A 25,645-nucleotide genomic window follows, 5' to 3' on the forward strand; every position below is an offset into this window, starting at 1 on the left:
AGAAAAAACCATCATCTCTGAAAACTACACATAAGACACACCAAAATTATTAATAGTGCTAAGGTTATCTTCCTTCTACTTCTTAGCATCTTCCAAATTTACCGTATTGAGCAAATATTAACTTTTGTAAATGATATTTTAACTTTCAGAGTCATAAGGCAAAAACATTTCATTTTTATTCATTTATCTGTGAAAGATCACAGTTCAAATTATAGGGAGCTATATATATCATTCATTCTCTCTTGAGCAACCAATTAACATATTTGATTGAAAGAAAAATCTCTAAGAAACAGAAGCACTTTAAAAAAAACAAAAAACAAATCAATTCTTGACTGAAACACAAGGACATCTTGTGTAACATAAAACAACAAAATCATCACTGCCCAGGACAGCTAAAGTTGGTAGTTAAACATTCTCATCCTGGAATATTCAGCTAAGTCTAAAATACAACTCCAGGAGCTAGGAAACCTCACCGCAGGGGCCAGTGTCAAGTCAGCAGTTTCTGGAATTGAAAAAAAAAAACGGTTATCTTCCATACTGTGAAGACCGCCAACGAAATCTGTTCGTTTTTCTGCCTCGCACGCTAAAAAATCACGACGGCTCAAATAGCAAACGTTCAGGTTTTAGTTCTGCCCCTCTTATCCTACTGCCAACTGGCTTTATCTCTTTGCTATGGGCAACAGCTCACACCTGGACGGCGCTTCTTCACCCACCGTCACATGCTGCCAAGTCACGCTTTCCACCCTGTGCGTCCTGTACGTGTGAGGAGCCTAGGACTATAAATAATGGAAGAAGCAAGAGGCACCCTTTCTGTGAGTCTCACTTACCCACGGCAGGCAAAAACCTCGTTAGCATCCATTGGCCGACAGACAACCCAGGCTGTCTAGTTCGAGCAGACGGCGGAGACCTGCCCCACGCTTTTCTACCCCTGAAACTTGTCACTCACCCTTTCCTTAAAATCTTACAACTGAGTTTGTTTTCTGAACTATGCTGTTTTAGGTAAGACACGGATCACTTACTACCTACTTTTATCGCTGCCCGAGAGACTCCAACAAAACGCATGAAACTTCAAACAGCAATCAGTTCATCGAAGGAGCTGGCAGGGGGCAGACGGGGGGAAAACTCTGCAAGGCATCATCAACCTTTTTGTTCATAAGTTTAAAAAAAAAAAAAGGAAAAAAAAATCCATAGTGACCAGAAACCTGAGCCCTCTGGAAACAGCCAGCCACTGACGGTGACCTTTGCCTTGAAAATCATGGGCAAAAATTCCCCTTGGTTTCCCTTATATTTCCTTGGGGGTGGGGGTGAGGGGGGGGTGGAGGAGGAACAACACAAAAGAATAGGCTGGTTTTATCCCGTGATCGCTTTCGAGGCCCGTTGTTCCTCAGTGTTTCTGAGGCTGTTACAGAATCAAGAGCCTTGAGGCTACATGTCAATTCACGGGGCTGTGTGCCTGGGCTCCCCGGGAACACTCTGCCTCTGTCCTCCTCTGTGCAGGGTGAGATCTGAAGCGGTCAGGGTGAGATCTGAAGCGGTAGGCGGGGAGGCTCAGAGAACACATCCTCCCCAGCCTCGGAGACGGCCCCGCGGCTCAGACAGTAAGCAGATGGGGCACAAGGAAAAACCCTCGCTGGATGACTCCCAGGGCCCAGAGGCCACAGAGCCCGGCAGTCATGGGACCTATGAAAATGACACACGGATATTCTTTATGGCCCTGCTTCCCGTCTTCTGCTCTGAGCTCACCAGAGCCTCACTCGCCCACTGGGTGGCTGATGTGAGCAACTGTCTCCAGGAGCCAGGGCTCTGACACCACACGGTCCCCGGGTTCATCAGTCTCCAGACACCCCCACTTTGGGAATGGTGCACCTTTTCTAGGTTCTCTGGATGAGGAAAACACATCCACAAACCACCCATCCTCATTCCAGCAAAATCAGCCTTTTCCCCAAAGATGCTGGTCCCCAAAAAGACAGCTTTTTAGACTAAAGCTCTGGGAAGTCAGATGCAGGCAAACAAAACGGAAATGTTTCCCTCAGTCGCCTTGAGAAAATCCCAACAGGGATTAAGAACAAGTTCAGCCCCCCTCCCTCCCTACCTTCATCCTCGCCGCTTTTTATCTCCATGATACAGAGGAGTCTCAGAGGCCGGTTTTAGGAGATGACGTGGGGTCATAATTTGTACAGGGCACTGCAAACAGACAGGGTCCTCCAGAAAATCCCACCCTCCGAGCAGCAACAGCCAGTTGTCACCCAGAAACCGAGACGCGGGAGGGAAACAGAAATCGCGGTGGTGATACATACTAGGTTTGCTGGAAGCCTCTGAGGAGCAGGAGGAGAGGGCGGTGGCTGGCTGGAGAGGCAGATGTCAGCACCACAGAAGAGGTCCCCGACCGCCTGCCATGGTCACATCGTGTGATCTGAACGGCCCCCAGCCCCTGGCCTCCCCGCTCCCTGGAGAAGGATGGATGTCCGAACAGGAGGCTGGACGGAGCCCTCCAGGGAAGCAGCAGAGTGCCCGTCCTGATGGAAGGAAGGATGGCGTTCCCACCCAGACAGCAAACGGCTCTGCTGGAACCCTTGTCCTTCCCTGATATTTGGGTTTAAAAAAGGCCCTTGTCCCTGCCTATCCTGATGAAAGAGGGCTATTCAGAGGGAGCAAAACAGCTGAAGTTCCTCTAATCACTTTTACTCCTACGGCTTTTTGTGGGCCTCGGGAACAAGCGATAGGGTGTGCATTAGAAACTGCGGGGAAAAACAGCTGGCGGCCCAGAAACCCGCCCCATTCTCGTTCAAACCGACAGACTGAAGATTTCTGTTTCTTTCAAGTCACCATCCATTCGCCCAACAGGGACTGGGGGCAGCGGCCATGGTTATTGGGTGTTTTTTAAAAGCACAGACACGTCCTGGAAGTCCTTCGGTCGTGCTAACTGCTCCTTGAGGAGGCAGATCTGGGGTGTGTGTGGGGGGGGAGCGGTATTCCAGGTAGAGGGAAGGGGAGGGGCTCTGAGAGAGGGGCACAGGGTGGGCTTCGCAGGAAGAGCAGGTGGGTGTCCCAGAGGGTGGGGACGAGACGCTGAAACCCACCTGGCGGAAGCCAGCTCTGCTTTTACTGCTTCTTTTGGCAGAGGAAATATTGACGTTAAGAACGCAACTAACTATATACGATGCCAGGCAGGACGGGTTAAACTCCCCGAGAAAGGAAGCCTGGAGGGCTGGAAGAAAGTGCGTCTGAGCGGCGGGTTCGGCAATGTTCTGTGAAGGAAGGGCACCGAGAGACTTCTGGGAGGGCCTCACCTGCAAGGTTCTCCCAGCTCCCGAATGATAAAATTAACCTGCACAAGAGGATCAAGTGAAACACGCGCTACGATCGCTCTTGCTCTGTGGTTGAGGAAACTTCAGCCGCAAGAGCATAATCTTTATGAGATAGGCTGAGACCCATGTCTCTCTGGCCCATGCCCACCTTCTTAATCCCTGGAGCACCCTCGCTGCTGCCCGTCCCAGAGAGAGGACCAGAGTGGAGACCCTGCAGGCCCCTCTGGGGCCAGGCCCAGCAGCACTGAGGAGTCAGGAGAGGACCTGTACCCCGCCCTTCTTTCCAGCACGTGGACGCACACAGGGGCTGGAGAGAGACGGGCAACAGCCTCAGAAAGAGAAGACCCAGCGTCAGCCCCGGGGTCGCCACCATCACCGTTTCGGGACAGGACACATCACCCAGTCCTTCCGGACTGAATAGGGGTCCTGGGGGGGGTGGGGAGGGGCAGAGCCACACTGGTCAAGAAGCTGCTTCTCACCAACCGCACTGCCGCTGCCCGAGTGCCCACCACGTGCCACCCCATCTACTTCCCAAGCTCTGCGGGAAGACGTTCTCTTCTTTCTCACAAATGAAGGTCAGTCCGGCTCTGGGGGAGAGCCTGGGCAACCTGATTTTTAACCCACTGCCTCGATGACTCTAAGCGCATATCAAACTTTAAAAACATACAATGCGCTGGTCTGGGAATCCATATTTCTGGGTTCTAACGCCTGGTCTATTATGTGTATGCTCTGATATTCCCTTACAGGGCTCTGTTTAGACATTCAAATAGCCAAGTATTTGCAGAGTAAGGAGAACCACAGTAGGCCAAGCCTAAATCAGTGTCGACCAGGTAAAGACAACAATCTTTAAGGGATGGGTCCACATTTGGGCAGTTTGGATGTGTGCCAGGCCACTTAGAAATATAATTCCTTGAAGAAGGGAAACACTCGGTGTAGAGACATCACACAATAGAACATGATACTAATGCTTCTAATATCCAATTCGGCTGTACGTGGGAAGAATCTACAAAACTTCTAAAACATTCATGTCCAGGTCTAATATCAGCCGATTCTAATTCAGAAAGTTTGTAACAAGTCCTTGGCACCCACTTTTTTAAAAAAAGAGTCCCAAAACTGCTACTGAAGCACAGTCAGGGCTAAGAACCCCTGAACTTAACAATTACAGAAGACAAAGAGGAAACTGCTTCCCTCATAAGAGGACCTTACACACAGCAGGTACACGACACATGTTTTTGCTGGTGAAAGGTAACAGCCATAAAAACTGTGGTCTTGGAAGGATACGAACACAATTAGGTGCAATGAAAGAAGGCCACGCCAGGTCAAAAAAAAAAAAAGATACCATCCTCGGAAGTAGCACAACAGGTTAGCAGATAACTACAAATGCCCTTTTCCTACCAAATGCTTTCAGAGTCACAGGTGTTCCTGCCCTTGAAAGGCAGTCCTGCATCACAGTCATCTGAGATGACAATCATAACAATGAATCAGACCTCTGATAAGCCCGGCTGTTGACAAAGCTCTCTGGATGATGTCAGCCTATTTGATCTTCAAGAAGCTCTCCTACAGAGAACCCAGCAGGCATTACAACACTCATTTTATAGAAGAGGATACAAGAAGTTACTTAACTGGTTATGATTTTAGGATTTCGGATGCTACATCTTGGGGGGGGGAGGCACAGAGAAACCAGAGAACATGGGCTTAAAAGTATAGACTCCAAAAAAGGTTGAAATGAACACAACACTGTCAATCAACTATGCTTCAATCTTTTAAAAAAAGGTTTCATATTGACTGGACTGTTCAAAATGAATGGAGTAACTTTTGCAAGGATAGAATTAACCCTCAATTGCACACAGCTCTGCCCAGTGATTACGGAGTAGACTGGTTTGTCCAGTGGACTTGATGATAATTCTTTATGGAATGCTTGTAAAGTTGTCACTATAGGAAAGGTGGTCCCCATGTACACGCCAAGAGGGGGTTCCATTAATTCCATTGAGGTTAACAAATACTGGGCTTTCCCGGTGGCTCAGACGTAAAGAACCTGCCTGCAGTGAGGGAGACCTGGGTTCAATCCCTGGGTCAGGAAGAGCCCCTGGAAAATGGAATGGCAACCCATTCCAGTATTCTTGCCTGGAGAATCCCATGGGACAGAGGAGCACAGCTGGACACGACTTAGTGGTTCAACAACAACAAAGGAGATGGAAGACTTACCATAGGGAGTAAGGCTGGCACCCTGCAGATGGAGACAGAACCCTCTCTCCGTTCTCCTGTGGATGCTTCTCTCATTTTGAACTCAAATTCAAAAGTCACAGAGACCCCGGGGTGTACCAGCACCTTATTTCCACTCTGTGCTTCATGGGGCCATTTGGTAAGGCCTTGTCCCAAAGGCCATTCTTTGGGCCCTAAGTGTAGACAATAACTCACCTGATTCACCTACCAGTCAGAGCCCTCTCCTCAAAGGCTCCCCTCCACACAGAATGCTGACCACAGGCAAACTCCAGCTCTGCAGGGCCTTATACTCAGGGAACGGGGTCACCAGCAAGAAATGCTGGCAGGGCTCATTACAAATGTCTTTGCTGCTGGGGCATGTATTGTTTGGCCAGAAGGCGTGGGCTCCTCTCAGAGAGAAGGAATGTCCGCAAGTATTTTGGACAGTAAGAGGCATTCTCTGCAGCCAGCTACACAGCGTGCCTTCACAGCAATGGTGGGAGCGAGCAGCTGAATGTACCAGCAAGCTCGCAAAAGCAGGACTTCTCCCCCTTCCTAAGTAGGACAGCAGATACCCTGCCTTGGCTTGGCTCCGCAAACCTCGGGAGGGCTCCTCGCCGGCCCCCATGAGCCTTCAGGTCCCGTCTGTGGAGGCTGGAGCTGGTACATCTGTCCGTGAATGTCTGGTACACCGGGATCGAAGCCCCGTTCGTGAGCACAGAGGGAGAAAGGCCGCATTGTGCAGGAAATGCAACGGCAGCAGAGACAACCCAGCCAGCCAGAAATAACAGGCACATGAAGGAAATGCTTTCTGAAACAACTCAAAAATTCCAAGAACGGACTGTCTCAACTGTCCCTGGTTCCCAGCCCTTTCTTTGGGAGGCAGCCCCATCCCACATTCATGGGTCGCCCCGTCCTAACCTGGCGAGGGCACCCTTTCCTTCCCAGGCCCCCATCCCCGTGAGCCACGCAACGTCCACCCCCGTGTGCCCAGCTCTGTGCAGGCTCCCTGGAGTCCCCGCGGGGCAACGCTGTCCAAGAGGAAGGACATCGCCTCCACCTGTGCCGTCTGATATGGCAGCCAGAGAGGCCTAGGGTGTGAACGCTTGAAAGGTGATGAATGAGATGGATAAGCTGAATTTCTCTTTTTATTTGACTTTCGTAGTGAAATTTGCTCAGTCGTGTCTGACTCTGCGACCCCACGGACTGTAGCCCACCAGGCTCCTCTGCCCATGGGATCTCCCAGGCAAGAAGACTGGAGTGGGTAGCTGTTCCCTTCTCCAGGGGGTGTTCCTGACCCAGGGATGGAACCCTGGTCTCCCGCATTGCAGGTGGATTCTTTACCGTCTGAGCCACCAGGAAAGCCCAAGAATACTGGGCTTTAATCAGCCACGTGTGGCGAGCAGCTATGATCTCAATGGCACAGCTATGATCTCAATGGCACAGCTACGCAGGGGGCCTGCAACCTAGTGGAATCAGGGCAGAGAACAGAGGATCCCTGGCCTCTAACCTGCTCCATGCCATTCCCAGCCACTGCTCTTGTTGCATTAGATCCCAGCTCCAGGGCTTTCGATGATGTGGCCTCATCTAGAGAACCCAGAGTCTTTGAACTTGCTTGCTGTGGCAGCCACAGCTATTTGTTACTAAGCTAAGCTTTACATGCTCTGACCTCAAGGCTTATAATGCAATTAGCGGAAGTGATTTATAATAAAAAGCTTCCTGGTATCACCTCTTACACTATTCCTCCCACACTCCGCATGTTCTCTGCTCCACCCCCACCTGCCATTGCTTGTCAGTTCTTCTACTCTGTTTCTCTACACACAGCCTCCTCATGTCCTGCCCACCTACCAACGTTCACGCCTCCTCCAGGAAGCACTCCCTCGCCGCCCTCGCTGCAAGCCATGCTTTTCAACATCTCACAGCACTTTTTCTCACTGAGCACTTTGGGGGTGAGTCATTTGTTTAAGGTCATAAACTTAGAAAGGGACAGGACCCCAAGGACCCAAACTGTGTTCCTGGCCCTGTTTACCTACTAACTGGTGGTGATATCATCTTCACGCCAGCGTACTTAACTTCACAATGGGACTCCAGGGCCAGGCCACACGTAATTTTTTAAGCCTTCGTCACTGCCTGGCATACAACAGAGTCTATACTCAGAAGTAAATACTCACAAACTGACTGAGCTATGTACCTCCTCCAGCCTCAAAGCCACTTCGTGACTAACTCACCTCGGTCATCTCTGAGTGGCTACGACACTAGGTGCTCACTCAACACGTACAGAATGGACAGGACACGTAAGAACCACAGATACAGAGAACAAACCAGTGGTTACCAGTGGGGAGGGGCAACACAGGGGCAGAGGATCAAGAGGGACAAACTATTATGTGTATAATAAGCAACAAGGATGTTCGGTACAACATGGGAAACACAGCCAGAAGCTGACAGTAACTATAAATGGAGCATAATCTTTAAAAAGTATGCATCATTATACAGTACACCTGTAACTTATATATGTTATTCATCAACCGAACTTCAATAAAAAAAATTAAAGGGGTTCCCTGGTGGCTCAGTGGTTAAGAATCTGCCTGCCAATGCAGGGGACACAGGTTCGATCCCTGGCCCAGGAAGACCCCACAGGCTGCGGGACAACTAAGCCCGTGCGCCTCAACTAATGAGACCACACGCCCCAGAGCTCCTGCTCCTCAACAAGAGAAGCCACCACAATGAGGAGCCCATGCACCACAACTCGAGAGAAGCTCCCACTCGCCGGGACTGGAGAAGGCAACGAAGTGTGGCAATGAAGACCCAGGGCAGCCTAAAATAATAAATTATTGCAAATCTTTTTAAAAAATAAATTAACAAGATGCCCGATTATTCAATGAAAACATGTGACCTGGGAAAATATTTCTCAAGCTTCAATCAATTATCAGACACTTCTGATTAAGCATTACAACCTTTGGGGGGGGGGGGGGGAGATTCACTGCTGCATAAATGCTATAATAGCCACCTGGCGGTCGGGTCCTTCTAGCAACCGAGTGCTTCAAACAACACAACAACTAAGTTGTCCACATCACCAGAGTCTGGAGAGTCAAAGCTATGACTTCTCCGTCTCTCAGTGCCCAGAAGGTAATGTAAAGCAATTACTTTGCAAACGTACTCAGCAAATGTAAAGTCAATGATGAACATTTTTGCTGTGCATCCTGCTGGGCACGTCATGGATACCCTTAGCATCCACCTGTGAGTATCTTAGACACAGGGAAACTGAGGCTCGGAGAGGTTTTGTGGCTTATCCGAGTTCTAGTGGTTCTAGAAGGGGAAAAGCCAGGAAACGACACCGGAAGTCTCACCAGAAAGCGCCAAACCTCTGCTGAGTGGACACCTTGGGAAAACACTCCAGAGAGCAAGTCTGCTGCTTTTTCCCAACAAGTCAGACTGAAAACCCTCTGGTGGGCAGAGCAGGGAGGGCCTCCAGGTTGGGGAGGGGGTGTGGTAAGGAGTGGAGAGGTGGCCGCAGAGATGGGAAGCTGGTGGCAGACGAGGGGGTTGATCAGACAAGTAAACACTTTAGGGCCAACGGGAGCCAGGTTTCTCTCACTATGAGAAAAGGGACTACAAATATGGAATGAGAAAAAAAACTAGAATGAACCCAGAGATGTTGGATCAGAACTGGAGGTATCAGTTTGAACTCATGGTTTTCAACACAAACAGAGGGAATAACATAGAGGCAAACATGTAATGTGTGTGTCTTTGTGTGTGCACATGAAAGGGCCTGCAGAGAACAACACCTCCAGTAGTAATAATAAGCATATCTACCTCAGTTTCTTTGTTTTTATTTTCCAGATTAATTTGGTATAATTTTATTTCTTCAAAAGAAAAGCCCTTGTTAATATCATTTGGGATTAGAGAGCAGGACGAGCTTCAAAGAGGCTTTACAGAGTACATGAAAAAAAGAGCAATATTTTCTGCTTTTTTTTTTTTAAATTAGTGGACATTTAGTTATCAGCTGGGCCCATCAATCAACTAACACCCAAAGAAATGGAACTTGGCAACCTGCAACTATCACTTCCCGTGTTCTGCATTCCACTGTCAGATTTCTAGGTCCAGCACCACCTCCTCATCTCACCCATCAATTATCCTTTTCAATGATTACTCACAGGGGTTAAAATGATTCATAAATTCTTTATTTAAAAAAAATTTTGTTGACGTATAATTGACCTGCACCACTGTTAGTTCCAGCATGTGTGTGTATGCTCAGTAGCTCAGTTCTGTCTGACTCTTTGCGACCCCATGGACTGTAGCCTACCAGGCTCCTCTGTCAGTGAGATTTCCCAGGATTTTCCCTGCGTCTCTTGCCGTCTCCCGAGTTGGCAGGCAAGGATTCTTTACCACTGCCCCACCTGGGAAGCCCCAGTTCCAGGCATACAACATAGTGATTTGCTATTTCTACACATCACAAAAACCACCTGCCTGCTTTGAAATCCCTTTTCTACTAAAAGGAACTAGGGCTCCGTGGAGGAAAGATGGATTCCAGAGACGGGGCAAAAACTACAAGGTGAGGTCTGCCATCTGGTGTCAGAAAACAAGGCAGTGCTCAAACAACGATGCGAACACGTCCAGGGACACGGAATCAACTGGAACGAGACCCCACAGGCCAGATCAGGGGCAATTTGAACCTTGAAGTCAAGAATACAATTAACAGACAGTGAACCACCGCATGAAACAGGTGTCCACACAGATATAAATCAATAGGAAAGTTGAGGGGGCACGGACCCAATTTCACAGTATCCCCACAAGAAACACTTCTTCATGACGCAAGGGAAAAGAACACCTGTGCAGGGTCGAAGCCCAGCAAAGCCACCTGAGGACCACAGTGAGCATCACTCGGCGTTGCACGGACCAAATCTAACCTGGAGGGAACATCAGACAAACCTAAACTGAGGGACATTCTATTCTACAAACTAACAGGCCTGTCCCTTCAAAAGGTCATGAGAGTCAGAGAAAGACTGAGGAATGTCCCAGACTGAAGGAGGTGCAGCAGACAGGACCATGCTACACGGTGGGCGATACTGACCTGGACCCTTTACGACAAAGGACACTGTTGGGACAAACGCTGGACCCTGAATGGGGTCTGATGATTAGATAGAATCATGGATCAGGTCAAGTTGGGTTAATGGCCTGCTCTGTAGGAGAACGTCCTTGCTTGTGTTCAAATGGCATCTGGCTGACAACTGACTCTCAAAACAGTTCAGAAAAATGTTCTCTGTACTCCATTTGCAACTTTTATGTATGTTCTCAATTGCTTCTAAATTTTTTAAATTACTTCTAAAAAAAATTCCACTTAACTAGATTTTGGCAAAACATTCCCTCTCATTTTTCCTCTTAGGCTTCCCTGGTGGCTGGCTCAGTGGTAAAGAACCCGCCTGCTGATTTAGGAGATGCGGCAGACGCAGGTTCGATCCCTGGGTTGGGAAGATCCTCTGGAGAAGGAAATGAGAACCCACTCCAGTCTTCTTGCCTGGAGAATCCTGTGGACAGAGGAGCCTGGTGGGCTACAGTCCATGAGTTCGCAAGAGTCAGTCATAACTAACAGACTGAACAACAATTTTTCTTTATTGGCCAGTGATAAAAACTTAAGACCCTCTCGCTGGTCATTGTTGCTGGTAGCCGTCCTGGCTTCCCACTTCCCTCTCAGGGATGCTCTGCCCCTCAGCACCCAAGATCTGTCCCTGCCTCAGGACCACCTCCCCTCTGCACTTCCAGAACAGCAGCAGTCCTGCTTCGTGCAGAAGGCCGTGGAGGATGATGGGAAACTCCCTGCTCACAGCTCCTCTTGGTCTCTGGGTGTCCAGATTTTGAAGGCCTTGAGCACACACACACACGGCCCTGGCCCATGTGAGCCCTAATCTTAGCGTTTTCCTGCTCTGAGACTGCACGTTTGGAGAAGCAGGGGGGCCGACCTGCCCCGGAGAGCCTCCTGCTGGGACGGGCACATGGAGCTGGGATAGGCTGGTGGAGTCGGGACGCTGCGGGCCTGCTGGATGGTTCAGCATCCTGTTTTTGGCAGCTGGGGCGGCTGGGCGGCTCTGGCATCACGCACTGCCGCCGACTTCACCTCTTTAGACCACAGACACACAGGTTAACTGGTGGGGTGGGCCTCAGGGCCCAGCCTCAGACAAGCTGCCTCACTGCCCATCACACTGGGTCTCCTCATGAACACCCACCCTCAGAAACAGTTCTTCACAGGGAATGACCGGGCGGTGTTTTCAGGACACCGTGAACCAAGCAACCAATCGTCATTTGCCTCTCTGCTTTGACTCCTCAGAAGCTCAAAGTCAGACGTAGAGTCAAACTCTGGTCATTACACCAGCCCACATTATGCCCTGAATCCCACATACAACTGCCCCCTCAGTTTGCTTTATTTCCCCAAGTCCTCCAGGCCCCACTTTTCCAATTTTAAATCGTACGGTTCGCTTTGAATGTTATATGCTGTTTCAAATCCCTCCTGGGAGCCACAGTGGACACGGCACACCCGAGATACCTCTGGAACATTAACAACGTCTTTTTATATTGAACATGAAGTCCCAGCACTCGGCACAGAACCTAAAACATAGACGGGCACCAAATGTACGCTGGCTGAGTTGATAAGGCAGATCAACTCTTAAATAAAAACCGCCTCCGTTATCAGGTTGCTTCATGAGATACCTCTCCCTCCTTCCCAGCCTGGCGGGGCCCACACAGGGCGCCCGGGCTTGGGGAGTGGGCTACTGAGGACGCTCGCTTGCCATAGGGCTCAGCGGTCTCCACCATAGACCTGAAAAGACACACTCCCAACTTCCACCTGCTTCAGACACGGCACAGAACTGCGGGCTTGACCGTTTGGGGAGAAGGGGCGAGCGATCTCTGGAGGTGGCAGTGGGCCCGGCTCCCTCCAAACCACATCAACGGTCCCCTCCCCGGCGGGTCCCGACGCTCGGCAAGCGTGCGGGGATCACTTCTGCCAGCCCACGGTGGCCCCCAGGGCATTTCCTAAGGCAGGGCCTCTGGGCCTTCTTTGAAACAAAATCTTTAAAAAGAAAAACAGCTTCAAAAGTAGCCGCTCAATGAAAAAAAAATTTTTTTTAATTGTAAAAATAAACAAAGGCACACAAGACGTGATGCTTTGCCGATAAAAACCTGGTGCCAGGCTCCGTGTAACTTGGAGGAAGACAGGTCAGGCAGTGGCTGCTATTTTCCCTTGGGTTCGACTAGGTTGACCTTTTTGGGTTTTGATCTAGAAATCCTCTGGTGCGGGGGGTGGGGGGGTAAGAAGGTCAGGAAAGTGGCAGAAGGGACTGTCACTTCCCAGCATCAGTGAAAATAACGGTGCCCCATTGTCATACAAGGACCAGACACAACACAATATACAAGACGCCCTCTCAGCCTCACAGAAGCTCCCTGAAGCCCAGGAGGACTCTTCCAGTTTCAGGGAGGGGAGGGGGGCTGGCCTGAGGTCACAGTCACACAGGGGGTGGGGTGCGGTGTACAGACCTGACCCAGAAGCCCCACCCCATCCAAGCACAGCCAGGAGCATGACTGTGTAATTTACATGGCAGTCATGTATCCCTGGTTCTCTCCCAACACTGCAGGGCGGGCAGGCTACCAGTGGGGTGCTCTCATCAACACACACCATCTCCACTGCAGGGATGCAAACCCTCTCCAGGGCTTTCCACGCTCCAGTGAGGGAGCCTCGCAGGCCAGACTCCTCGTCTTACCCCTCACCATCCAGGGCATGCCCTGGGAGTGGCTCCTCCCAACCCACATTAATCCTATTTTGATTAATCCTGTTTTCTTCCTGCAGCCTTCCTCAAAGCAGAAAGACTCTGGTGGGCCTCCTCCTAGTCTTAGGAATATTCTCGATAAGCTGCCCAAATCCAGAGTGTCTCACGGCAGCACAACGTAACGCCAAGATGACCTCTGAAGGCGGGAGTCCCTTCTGCCCAGGCGGTCATCACCAAGGGCATGGCCCTGCTCCTGGGGCAAAGCGTGCCTGGCCCGACACGTGCTGAGGGGGAAGTGGGTCCAAGCAGAGGGTCCATTTCCTCTCAGAGGCCACGCCAGTTCTCGCCATCTCAGGGTGACTCAGCAAGACGCCCCCCCCGCTGCCTCCCCCCAATACAGCTGACCTTGTTCTCAGCCTGAGAATAAAGGAGAAACTCTGGACGCAGTTACAAAGCTACAGAGGACGGTTAGAAGCTGTAACAAGGTGACACAGAACTAGACTGGTGGGTGTGAAGACGCTGGTTCCTGGGTTTGGGAGCCGTTATCTAATCTCACCTCACTTGACAGAGGCGGCAGCGGGGGCCCAGAGACGTTTAGCGACCAGCCTGAAGGCTGCACAGCAGGTAACACATTTTAGGACTAGAAGCTCGGGTTCTCTGCCTCCCTCTCACAGCTCTGCTGCTTACCACAGGGTGACGGTGGGTACCACTATGAAGAAAGGGCTCACACAGGCCTTCTCCGGGTGCACAAGTTTCCCTGGAGTGCTAAGTGCAGAGGAAAATGAGACCAGGGCCTCGAGGCGTGCTTCAGAAGTCTGAGCACTGCTATTTCAAACGTGTAATGAAACCTACTAGACTCTGAGCAAAATCCATTTTAAGTTAACCTTAGTAATTTTAATTACATTCCAACAGAATCAAATTAACTCTTCACTTGTTACAAGTGTGTGCATCCCCAGTGTTTCAAGGTGGGGTGGGGGGTGGCAGTCGGCTGCCAGTAAAGCCGTGAGGGAGGGGACAGGAAGGGACACAGGTTTCTGATCACAGCGACCTGAGTCTAAACCCTGGTTCCGGCCCCAGGGAACTGCGGTTTCCTACAACGAGGTCTCGTGGGGGTGACAGAAACGAGACGAGCTGCCCAAGTTCCCAGCACCTACAGGCCCCTCGTGAATGGGAGCCCTGATGTGCACACATACCCCACCTCCCGTGGTGCCCACCCAGGCGACTCACTGCTTGGGAAGGGACATGGAGTACCAGCCTCACTGGAGCCCACAGTCAGGGAGATCTCGGGACAGGCCACGCCACTCATGGCGGGGCCCCACAGTCAGGGAGGTCACGGGACAGGCCACGCCGCTCACAGTGGGGCCCCTGGGGTTCAGGCTGGAAGGGAGGAAGACTGAGGTCTTCAGGGGTGAAGGGGCATGTGGGCACATAGCCGAGAGATCAGGACAGTCTCTGGCAGGTGGTCGAACCCTGCCGGCTCCCCGGGGCTCCTGGCCCCTTCCCACTAGCCAGCATCGCCTCTACGTGACACACCCTGCCACGTCTGTTAACAATGAGCAGAAACCTACTTGCTTATGCGTCTTTCTCTCCGTTAGGCTAGCGCAGCTCAAGAACTCCCGTGGACTGAGGCTTCTGGGTGGCTTCTAAGGTGGTCCAGGACCCCGGGCAAGCCCCCTGTGCTAAGTGTGTGCTGGAACCAGGGACCAGGATGGGACAGCTGCTCCCTTAGTTTGTAACTGATGGCAAAGGTGATGACCTCTCTCCTGATGGCATTCCCTGATGGCAGCAGGCTCTCCTGTTGGCCTTGAAGAAGCCGCCAGCCATGTCTATAGCCGCAAGAGAATGCATTCTATCAGGAACCGGTGTGAGCTTAGAAGAGGGCCCAAGGCACCGATGAGACCCCAGCCCTGGTCAACACCTTGCCTGCAGCCACGTGAGACCCCCCAGCAGAAGATCCAACTCAATCATGTCAAGGGTTCCTGGCTCATGAGAGCTGAGAGGTAAACCCGTGTGCCATTTCTGACTGCGGAGTTTGGGGCGGCTTGTTACGCAGCAGTAGGTCACTGATACACCAGCCCACTACACAGAGCCTGGATGTGGCGGCAGCTCAACACCTCCGGGCAGGACTTAACCAGACAGACGTGACCCTCAACAGGGACAATCAAAGTCCAGGCTGGGAAGCCATCAAGGAAGTCAGAGGAAGCTCCAAGGGTAGACAGGCATTGAAGAAGAGGTTCTGAAAGAAGATGGGAGGCAGGGTCTGCAGAGCGAGGACACACTCCATCCCGACTCGTCCACGACAAGGCAGAGAAGGTTACGTGGAGATCAGGGTCCTCTGCGGATTTCCGAAACAGGGAGAGGAGCGAGGCAAAGGCGGGTGCATAGGGGTTCTCAGTTTCCCACTGAAACCGAGTAAAAGAGAGAAGACAAAATCCTGCTGCTCTGGCCCAAATGTTTGCTTGGGCAAGCAAGACAAGAAATTAATAGAACTCTAATGATCATTTTCACGTGCTTGACTTGGAAACGCTGGATGTATTAAAAAAAAAAAAAAGGAGCAAAACATTCACTCCTGATCCACCGTCTGGAAACAACACAACCCTATTCCCTCCCCGGGGCCCTGCCTGGCACACAACCACTTGAGTCTCCTGCCAGACCGAGGCAGCTCCCAGGACGGCGAGGGAGCCAGGGTTTGCTGTGGCGGAGCCATCTGCTCGCCGGTTCCCACAGTCTGAGCAGCGCAGCTTCCCAAAGGGGACTGCCGGCGGCCGGCAGCAGGCTGCACAGAGAGCAGGCGGGGGAGAGGGGGCGCGAGGGTTCTGGGTCCCTCAGCTTCCCTCTAGGGGCGCGGCGAGCGGCTCCCCAGACATCCCCCAGGCCTTCGGAGAAACCGACTGGGTGACAGTCGAGATCCTGCAAAAAGTGCGCTCCTATTTCCATCGTACGGGGACATCACCGGGTAAACGATGCAGGCTGGTTCCTGGTCCGAGTCACAGGCATCCACGGGGATGGCCCTCCCAGCCCCGACCCAGTGGGCCTGGCCCCTACGGGGAGTCCGGCCCTCTACTGCTGGGCTGTGAAACTAACACTGACAGAACACCATCCTCTGAAGACCAATCAGAGCCACTGTCCTCCACACCTATCGTGGACCTGGCTCTAGGTGAGGAGCTCCATACAAACTACTGGTCAATCCTGAAAGGCTGACACTTTATCCGTTCTACCAATGGACGAACAGAGACCTACAGAGACACAGTAGTTCCGAGAGGCGTGCGGGCAGAAGCCAGACTCTGAACCCCGTTGTCTTTCCTCGAAATGTCCTTCTTGTACATGAATGCAATTTACTGCAGAATCAAAACCAAGTTAATATGTGTAAACTTCCTGAAGTGCTACGTGCAGTCAAAGAACTAAGACCCTGTCCGTAAAGGAAGCCCCAAACAGTTAGGGATAAGACAAGAACACAAGTACTTGCCAGGGAAGGCAGGTGCGGTACCTGGCCCAGAAAGAAACCAGGAGTCACCTGCAGAGGGGAGGGAAGCCACAGAGGTTTGCGGGGGAGCATGCGGAGCTGGCCGTGAGGACTGCGGCCAGCTGGAAAAGAAACTGGCCTAGAGAAGGAGCCTGGTCAGGGAGCGGCGGTAGAACTGAAAAACGGCACGTCCATGCGAGGAAAGGCCAGCGATGAGGCTGAAGGCAAAAAAGGCTGTGTGGACCAGGAGGATGAAGCCCTCTGACAGCTGGATGATAAACTGAGGTCCAAGGATGGGTTGACGGGCGGCCCCTCAGTGAACCGGGGGAGGTTCAGGGACCTGACCATGGTGCTCCCAGTGGGGGAAGGGAGTGGGGAAGAGGGCAGGGTGAGATCTGACCCACAAATTCAGCAATTCACTGGCTACGTGTTGGGTCCAAGATCACTTCTTGGAGGACCCGCAAGATGAAGCTGTCCATTAAGGGTAGACAAAGGGGTGAGGGAACAGGACGACCCTGCAGGCCCCGGTTTCTCTCCCACCCCAGCACCCTTCAGACACCAAATCAGGTCAGATTAACTTCAGGATGAATGTGAAGCAAGAGAGATCTCCTCTCCCCAACTCTCCTCCCCCCAGGGAGCAAAGAATGACCAGCCATTCCACACATTTTTTCTCAAGGAGACGCTCAGACAGCAGAGGTTTGGAAACGCAAATCCCCACGCAGATGCCAATGAGCTGCAGTCACGCCGCTTACACGGGAACCTCGGCACTTCTCTCGTTCGGCTTGGAGGGCTAGACAGCAGGACTTTGTCCTCTGCCTGAAACGGGGCCTGAACGTCAAGGTGAGTGAAGAGCGGAAGAAAGGGGAGGCTTGTGAGGACGGGATCAGAGCCCAGGTCACCCCCAGCCTGGGTCTCCCAGGACTCATAATGGCCTTGGGGACTCGCTGAGAGCTGTGAAGAGGGACTCACGGGGGTCAGCAGGGTGATCTGGCCTCCCAGGAGGCACGGTCACAATTCAGCAGGGGTCCTGGGTTCCAGTCCAGATGCTGCCTCTAACCACCTGGGCGACCTCAGCAAGTCCGCATGCCTGTACCTGCAACACCCGTGTCCAGCTGAATCATCAAACTGTTCCCTGGAAAGGCCGAGTCCTATGACAAACTCAAGTGTTTCGGACAATGGAGGCCCCACTTGGAATGCAACCCGCAACCTGTGGGGTAGAGGGTGGGAATACCCCCTCCTCCTGGGGTTGCTGTGAGGATGAGATGTGGCCCTGCAGAGAGTTGCCTTTACTTCCCTCTGAATGGCCCTTTTCAGCTCCAAATGATGCAAAGAACGGGGCCTTTTACTGGCCAGCAGCACATACATGTTTTCCTATCACTGCTAGCTGTAAGTTCTTCACTAATGGAAACAACTCAAAGTGCCACGTTGTCAGTGCAGGAAGGGCAGGTAAATAAACGAAACAGTTCTTTGCCCCAAAGACCATCTAAGCGCATCGCCTGGGGAAGAGCCCTGGGAGAAAGGGACCGGCTTGAGGGGGAGAGTCCAAGTCCAGGGAAGGGCTGGAGACGAGCTGGGGGTGCGGGGCGCTCCGCCGGCCCTCCGCCCCGATCTCCCTCCCCCAACAGTCTCCGGAGCAGACCTCCACTCCCCTCCCGGCCTCCACTGGCTGATCCACAACGTGGCCCGTGACTGCCCCCACTTGGGAATCCGGCTGATTCCAGCCTTCGAGACTCTGAGCGACCAGAACCCCCAGTGTGAAGAGTAAAATGTGTCATAGCACCTGGTCCCCCCTCCAGCGTAATGTGAAAAGGAGGACCCGGCCACTGCACTGAGATGATTCCCTTCCTGCACATGTGAGTTTTAGAAAACAGGGCGCCTGCTTCCCTCAAACGCACAGGAGACTTCACAGTCAGGCGAGGCAGCGCGCCACCGCTCCCGTGTGTGCGTTTAACCGGGGGCACGGCCTGCTCTCAGCAATGAAGGGCTGACCCCAGTTTCTCAACACGTATTTCCTCTTCCAATTAATTCTCCTCCCCTTCCCAAGATGAAACAGACAATAATAATAAGACAAGAACAGTATCCTTGAAATTCTGTGCAGTTTCTTTTCTTTTTTTCTTAATCTAGCTGTTTACTTTTTTAAACTCTTAAGAGCCAGCGTTTAAGACCAGATCATTGGAACAGAAGACTGCATTATGTAATAAAGTACTAAAGCTTCTGCAAGCCAACAAAACACCCAATTTTTGGCAAAGAAAAACAACCATACTTTTGGTGTCTACTTGGGAATATAGCAACTGAGGACTACACGCTTGAGGAACTTTTCAACAGGTGTATGCACGCACGCATGCACGCACACACACACACACACACACACACACACCCTGAATTAATAAACTGAGGGGCTGAATACCTGTTTCGAATCAGCAATGTACTTACCTCAAAAGGAATACCCTCCCAAAAGCACAATGGAAAACAGAGAACATATTAGAATGATTACTTTCTTTAAAGCAGAGGTAAAACCTGGAAGGAAGTTTGTAAAGATACTCATCATAGCAAAGCCAGGGTGATGGAATCCTGGCGATTCTTCTTCTCCTTCTCTGAATGTTACATAATTATTGAAGCTGTTTACAGTTAAATGTCTGGATCATCTGTAAAGCCCTCCTCCTACAGAAAAGCTGGTGTAGTCTCTCTCCAGGGTTCTCCCTTTTGGAAAGGCACGAGAGTATTTCTTACCTGCTTGGAAGAAAGACTTCAGGGTGAAAATGCGAAGCCTGCTTACCTGTGGTTTAACTTGCGATCTTCATCGCTGCCAGCCTCCAACTGCGGAGAAAGGAAGAGACTGTCACAGCCCAGACAACCGCTATCAATGAGCCTCAGACACAAGGCTCACATTTTCTGCTCTGATGTCTGCAAAAGGTACAGATGTCCAGGAAACCTGGCTCCTTCCAAACACCGCAACCTTCCCGGACCAGTCCTGCCCTGCTGCTCCCCTGCAGAATTCCCGCGGAGGAAATGCTCAGGTTTCCTAATGTTTTCCCTCCCGCCTTCCAAGGCATCGCAGATAGATGCCTGCTAACACGGTGTCCTCGCCAGCCCGGGTACTCCACACACTCGTTTCGCCCTGAGCTCTCCCTATTCCAGTGCTGCTTTGGAGCTCATCCAGTCTTTCTTTCTTTTAAATTTTATTTATACGTTTGGACACGCAGGCATGTGGGATTTTAGTTCCGCAACCAGGAATCATACCTGTGTACTATGCATTGGAAGCACAGTCTTTAACCACTGAATCGCCAGGGAAGTCCCCCGTTTTTCTTTTTTAGGGGAAGGAGGTGATATTTTAAGAGGCTCTGTTTCCTTCTTCAATCTAAGCAATAGTTGAGTGATCAACACCATTTATTTTTATAACTCTTAGGATTTACTCTCTTACTAGCTTTCAAATATAACATACAGCAGTGTTAATTTATCATGTGGTATTCCGTGTCTGTATTACTTATTTATGTTATAACTGGAAGTTTATGTGTTTTGATTCCCTTTATCCATATCCCCCTCACCTCAATCCCCTCCCTCTGGTAATCACAAATGATCAACACCATTTTAAACCACAACACACAAGTTTAAAAAACAACCACCACCACCACCACCATTCCAGGCAAGTCTTTCTTAACAAAAGGTAGCCAGGATCAGGCTGTCAGTGGGTCTCAAAGCTTTTGGTAAGTTCTCAAAAAGACTTTCATGTTTAAAACTTTCTAGGCTCTTAGTGTATTTCTAGACATGAAACAAAGGGATATTTAATATTTTCTAAAAGTTACAAGGCCACAAGGGTTAAAGGCTCCAAAAATAACCAGGATTTAAGCCCCAACTGCAATTTTTCTTTTCTTTTTATTTCAAGGAGAAAACTCAAATGAGAAGAAAACACACACCCCAACAACGTTCCACCGTTGGGAGTTGGCATGTTTAGTGTGTTACACAGAAGGGCCCATTGAATGGGAAAGAGAGAAACCTGGAAAGCAGCAATGGCTGGGAGAGATGCAAGGTTGACTGAGGACAGAAACCAGACAGCAGCTGGCAGTGGTGGGAAAAGGGTACAGAGGTCATGTGTGGAGGGCTCCGGGCAGCCAGGGACACACACCACAGGTGGCAATTTCATCAACGAATGAGCCTGGCACATTCATGCTGTAATCCCCGTGCTGTAATAAGATCATGTACGTATTGCACTGGGTGGAGGCAGAGAGCATCGGTTCGTTCTCATGCTCCCCACCCCACAATGAAGGAGAAGCGGAAACACCCGGGACGGCTCTGCCGACCACAGGGCCACCAGCTTCGGCCCCGAAGTGAAACAGACATGAAACAACTCACACGACCACAGGAACAAACTCAGAAGAGACTGTTGGGTCTAACCCAGTGCTTCTCAACTGGGGACCACGGCTCTTGGCAGGGGATACCAGGCAAGGCCGGAGCCTTTTTTGGGAGGATGATAGTGGCATCTAGTGGGTAGAGTGCTGCTACATCTGCTGCAACACACAAGACGGGTTCCCTGCAACACAGGGTTTTCTGGTCCCAGCGTCGGCAATCCTGAGGTTGAAAAACCCTGATCTGATACTCTTCTCCCCAAAGGGACTGGAGATCCACCCGTGAAAATTAGTCACATTGAATGGTGGTCAAAAATCACAGTTCCTGAAAGCTACTGCTTTATCTCTTCTTGGGCGCTCTGCCTGTTCTCACAAAAGAATGAGACAAGGTTGACGGTAAAATGATATAAATGAGATAAAGGTGGAGGGGAAAGGAACGAAACCAAAAAGAGGGAAGCACTATTCTGCGGGATGGGCTGTGAATTCCCTTAGTTCCCATGCCGGGCAGGACCATGGGCTGGGGAAGGAAAGAAGTGACCTGAGCGTGTCTGTCTCAATGGAGGATGTGCATTTTGAGGAATAAGGAAGTGATGGGGTGGGATGCAGATGTCAAAATCACTTAATTCTCGCTCCCTCTCTGAGGGTCTCGGGACGAAAGGCAATGTGAGATCAATTATTCCAGAGAAGGAAGCTATCTATGCCAAAGAACACACGTGAGAGGGAAGCTGGAACTTTCGGATGAACTGAGGCCCAGAGGGGAAGTAACCAGAGGAAGGTCAGACCAGAGGCAGAGATGGCACACATGTTGCCTTCTCCCTTCCTTCCTGCATCTTCATGCTTCACCCCACCTGGAAGATACCTCACCTTCCGGGGAACATCCCAGCCTCTGCTGGCTCCTGGAGCCACTAAATGCTGCTGATTTACTCAAGGTGAGGAAGAGCTGTTTGAGTTTTATTTTGGAGGTCACTGGCACTTGGTGAAAATAAAGCTTTCCATATAATAATTTTAAATATGCTCAGTGGAAACAATCCCAGAGTCCAACAACAGGTACAACCATACGGTAGAATACTGAAGAGAAAAAAGTGTTAGTCGCTCAGTCGTGTCCGACTCTTTGCGACCCCATGGACTGTAGCCCTCTAGACTCCTCTGGCCACGGGATTTCCCAGGCAAGAATACTGGAGTGGGTAGCCATTTCCTCTTCCAGGGGATCTTCCCGACTCAAGGATCGCAGGCTGAGCCACCAGGGAAGCCCAGAAAGTGAAAGTGAAAATACACTCAGTGGAAACAAGCCCAAGGTCCAACACAACGCACATCCACACGATAGAATATTACTCAGCCATAAAAAGGAACGTGGTCCTGACTCACGCTGCAACACGGATGAGCCCTGAAAACATAAGGCTGAGTGAAACAGAGCTGACACAAAAGGCCACACAGTGTAGGAATTCCACTTATATGAAATGCCCAGAAAAGGCCAAATTCGTAGAAACAGAAAGAACATGAGTGGTTGCCTACAGTTTGGGCAGGGCAGGGCAGGGTGGGAGGGAGGCTGTGGGTGATGGCTAAGGGCTGTGAGGTTTCTTTTGGGGGTGATGAAAACATTCTGGAATCTGTGGTGATGGCTGGTCAACCTTGGGCATGTACTAAAAACCACTGAATGGTACACTTTAAAATGGCGGATTTATGGTATGTGAATTCCATCTCGGTTAAAAAAATAAAATATTAAAAAATTTTACATGTGGTAACTTCCCTAGTGGTCCAGTGGTTAAGAATGTGCCTTCCAATGCAGGGGAGGCGGGTTCGATCCCTGGTTAGGAAACTAAAATCCCACATGCCTCGGGGCAGCAAAGACCCAACACAGTAAAACAAAAAAAATTTATTTTTTTAACGTGTTTAGAGCGGAAGTGGACTGGATGCAAAGCAACACAAGGAAGGCAGGGCTTAGGATCAAAGGCCTGGGCTTGACTGGCTGCCCTGGTGGCTCAGCTGGTAAAGAAGCTGCCTGCAATGCCAGAGACCCCGGTTTGGTTCCTGGGTCGGGTTGATCCACTGGAGAAGGGATAGCCAACTCCAGTATTCATGGCCTTCTCTGGTGACTCAGCTGGTAAAGAATCCACATGCAATGTGAGAGACCTGGGTTCGATCCCTGGGTTGGGAAGATCCGCTGGAGAAGGGATAGGCTACCCACCACTCCAGTATTCTGGCCTAGAGAATTCCATGGACCGTATAGCCCATGGGGTTGCAGAGTCCAACACGACTGAGCGACTTTCACTTTCACTTCACTTTCAGGCTTGACAGGCTGTCCAAATAACCTCTTCCTGGAGCTGACTTCTTCACCCGTTGTTTTTGAGAAGGGACCATGAATTACGTGCAGAGGAGTACTTTGTAAACTGCAAGACAGCGGTAGTAGAAATGATGTAGGGGAACATGTGTCTCTGTGGGGCAGCGAGAAGCTGCCGCACTCACTTCCCAGCTGCAGGCCACTGGCTGCCATGCAGAGCAGGGACTGTTAGAACCTATTGTCTGCAGGCAAGATAACTCATGAACGGCCTCTCCTCGAGAGGGCCAGGGCTGTGAGGCTCACCCTTGCAGCCAGGTTGAGAAATGTTCCTGCCAGTCCCAACGGAAACAGGCTGAAGAGCTGCCCACCAGGAGCCGGCCGGACAGGCAGGGCTGTTAAACCCAAACAGGTCCTCTTCTCTCACAGACACACACAAACGTTATCAGTGTTATCAGTCAACTTCCCCCAGGGAGAAGGGGCCTGAACTGCCCAGATGCTGGCGGGGTCACTTCCTGGGCCTGCCTGCAGGGCCATCCCCCAGCAGCCTCCTCTCCCTTCTCTATAAACAGTTCCCGTCTCCTCCTCCAGCTGCGGTGTCTGTGGGTCAACACTCAGCCTGGCCGCGGATGTTGAGTTTAGACCCGAGGCCCTAACTAGTTCTCCCGCTCAGAGGCCCGAGGCCCAGCAGAGCTCAGTCCAGCCCAGCTGTGCGCCCAGAGGACGAATTCCCCAGTGACTCCGGGGCAAGGAGCCAGGCCGGGTCACACGCAGACCCAGAGAAACCAGCACCAGCACCCTGAACTCACCGACACACAGTGACAGAGGACCGCCACTCACGGCCACAGCCAGAACCCCAGGGGCGTGCAACCAGGGGAACCGATTTCACCTCCACAGGGGCACCCCTGCGGCTGCTCCCCCCTTGCACCACACAGGCACGGCCCCCAGGGGACAGGCCGGAATCACACACAGGAAGACGCACACAGGATCCGGCATCCCAGAACGGCATCTCACGCAGTTTACCCAATCGGGAGTTCCAGTCTCAGGAGAAGTGCCCTGCACAGTCACCCCCGACGGGGCGAGGGGGCGGTGTCACACATTCAGTCACCCACCCAGGCGGGAGTCACACTCACACACAGTCAGCCCCCCCATGGGGGTCACACACACTGTCTTATGCACAGTCACCCCCCACACAGGAGTCACACACAGGCAACCCCAGACGGGGGTCACACTTACACACAGTCACCCCCCATGGGGGTCACACACACCGTCTCTTGCACAGTGAGCCCCAAACAGGGGTCACACACACACACACAGTCAACCTCCGACGGGGGTACACCGGCACCGCAGTCTCACTGCACATTCACCCCAGTCCGGCTACCCAGGAGGGGGCTGTCCAGCGGGGTCCCCGCAGGCCCGAGGACCCCTCGAAGCTGTCCCGGCGCAGCCCCCGGCGCCCCGCGCCCCGCACTCGCGGCCCAGGCCTCGCGCGGCAGCTGCTCCGCCGGGCCGGGGCCGCGGGCCGGGGGCTCACCTCGCTGTTGCTGGCGGAGGAGGAGGCGGCGCTGGGCGTGGGCGAGCGCTGCAGGGTCACCAGGGCCATGGCTGCGCTGCGGTACGGCGCACGGGCGCCGCTGAGGCCTTCGGCTAAAGCCGCCGCCGCCGCCGCCGCCCGGGCCGGGCCCGGGGCGCTCCAAGAGCCGCGCGCGGGCGGCCGGGCCGAGCCGGGCCGGGCCCGCCCCTCCCCGTCGGCGTCCGCCGCCGCCCCCGCCCCCAGCGCCGGCGCGCGCCGGGCTTGAGCGCGGGCGGGGGGCGTGGCCGACGCGGGGCGCGCGTGCGCGTGCGCGGCGCGGGAGCCCCGAGGGGCGGCGGGAGGCCCAGGCCAGCCAGTCACGCCCGCGCGCGCGCCCGACGCGCGCGCCCGACGCGCCAGCTTGCGAAGCGGGGGCGCGCCCGACGGCGAGCAAGTCCTTCCTACGAGGCCCATCCCCTGCGCAGGCCGGGAAACTGAGATTCCGTGACCGCGCAGCTTGGAATGCGCGGAGCAAGAAGGCATAGAGACAGAAAATAAAAACCTGCTCATCCCTGCGTCTTGAGCCTCGAGAAGCAGTCTGCATAAATTCGTTTGTTCATTCATTTATTCATTTATGAAATATTTATTGACCACTTAGTGCCCCGTATGGAGTATTCAACATAGTGAACAATATAGAATTGACCTGCCCTAGGGGATTTGATGAAAGTCAGTTAAATTGCTAGGAACTTACTTTGCCCATCTTTTTATATGAACTCCTACCATG

The 25,645-nt window shown here is 52.0% G+C and overlaps 1 protein-coding gene across 1 annotated transcript in view; it reads right to left on the reverse strand.

Annotated features, from left to right (window-relative positions):
* The window catches only part of SSH1 (slingshot protein phosphatase 1), a 55,643-nt gene extending 30,540 nt beyond the window's left edge, over nt 1-25,103 (reverse strand). The window contains exons 1-2 of the mRNA XM_043438387.1: nt 24,883-25,103; nt 19,507-19,547 (exon numbers count right to left, since the gene is read on the reverse strand). Coding sequence (XP_043294322.1) covers nt 19,507-19,547; nt 24,883-24,951 — 110 coding nt within the window. The 5' untranslated portion in view covers nt 24,952-25,103. The remainder of the gene's footprint in view (nt 1-19,506; nt 19,548-24,882) is intronic.
* Nucleotides 25,104-25,645: the final 542 nt, after the last annotated feature.

The sequence above is a fragment of the Cervus canadensis genome, chromosome 1, assembly GCF_019320065.1.
Source record: "Cervus canadensis isolate Bull #8, Minnesota chromosome 1, ASM1932006v1, whole genome shotgun sequence".
Taxonomy (NCBI): Eukaryota; Metazoa; Chordata; class Mammalia; order Artiodactyla; family Cervidae; genus Cervus; species Cervus canadensis.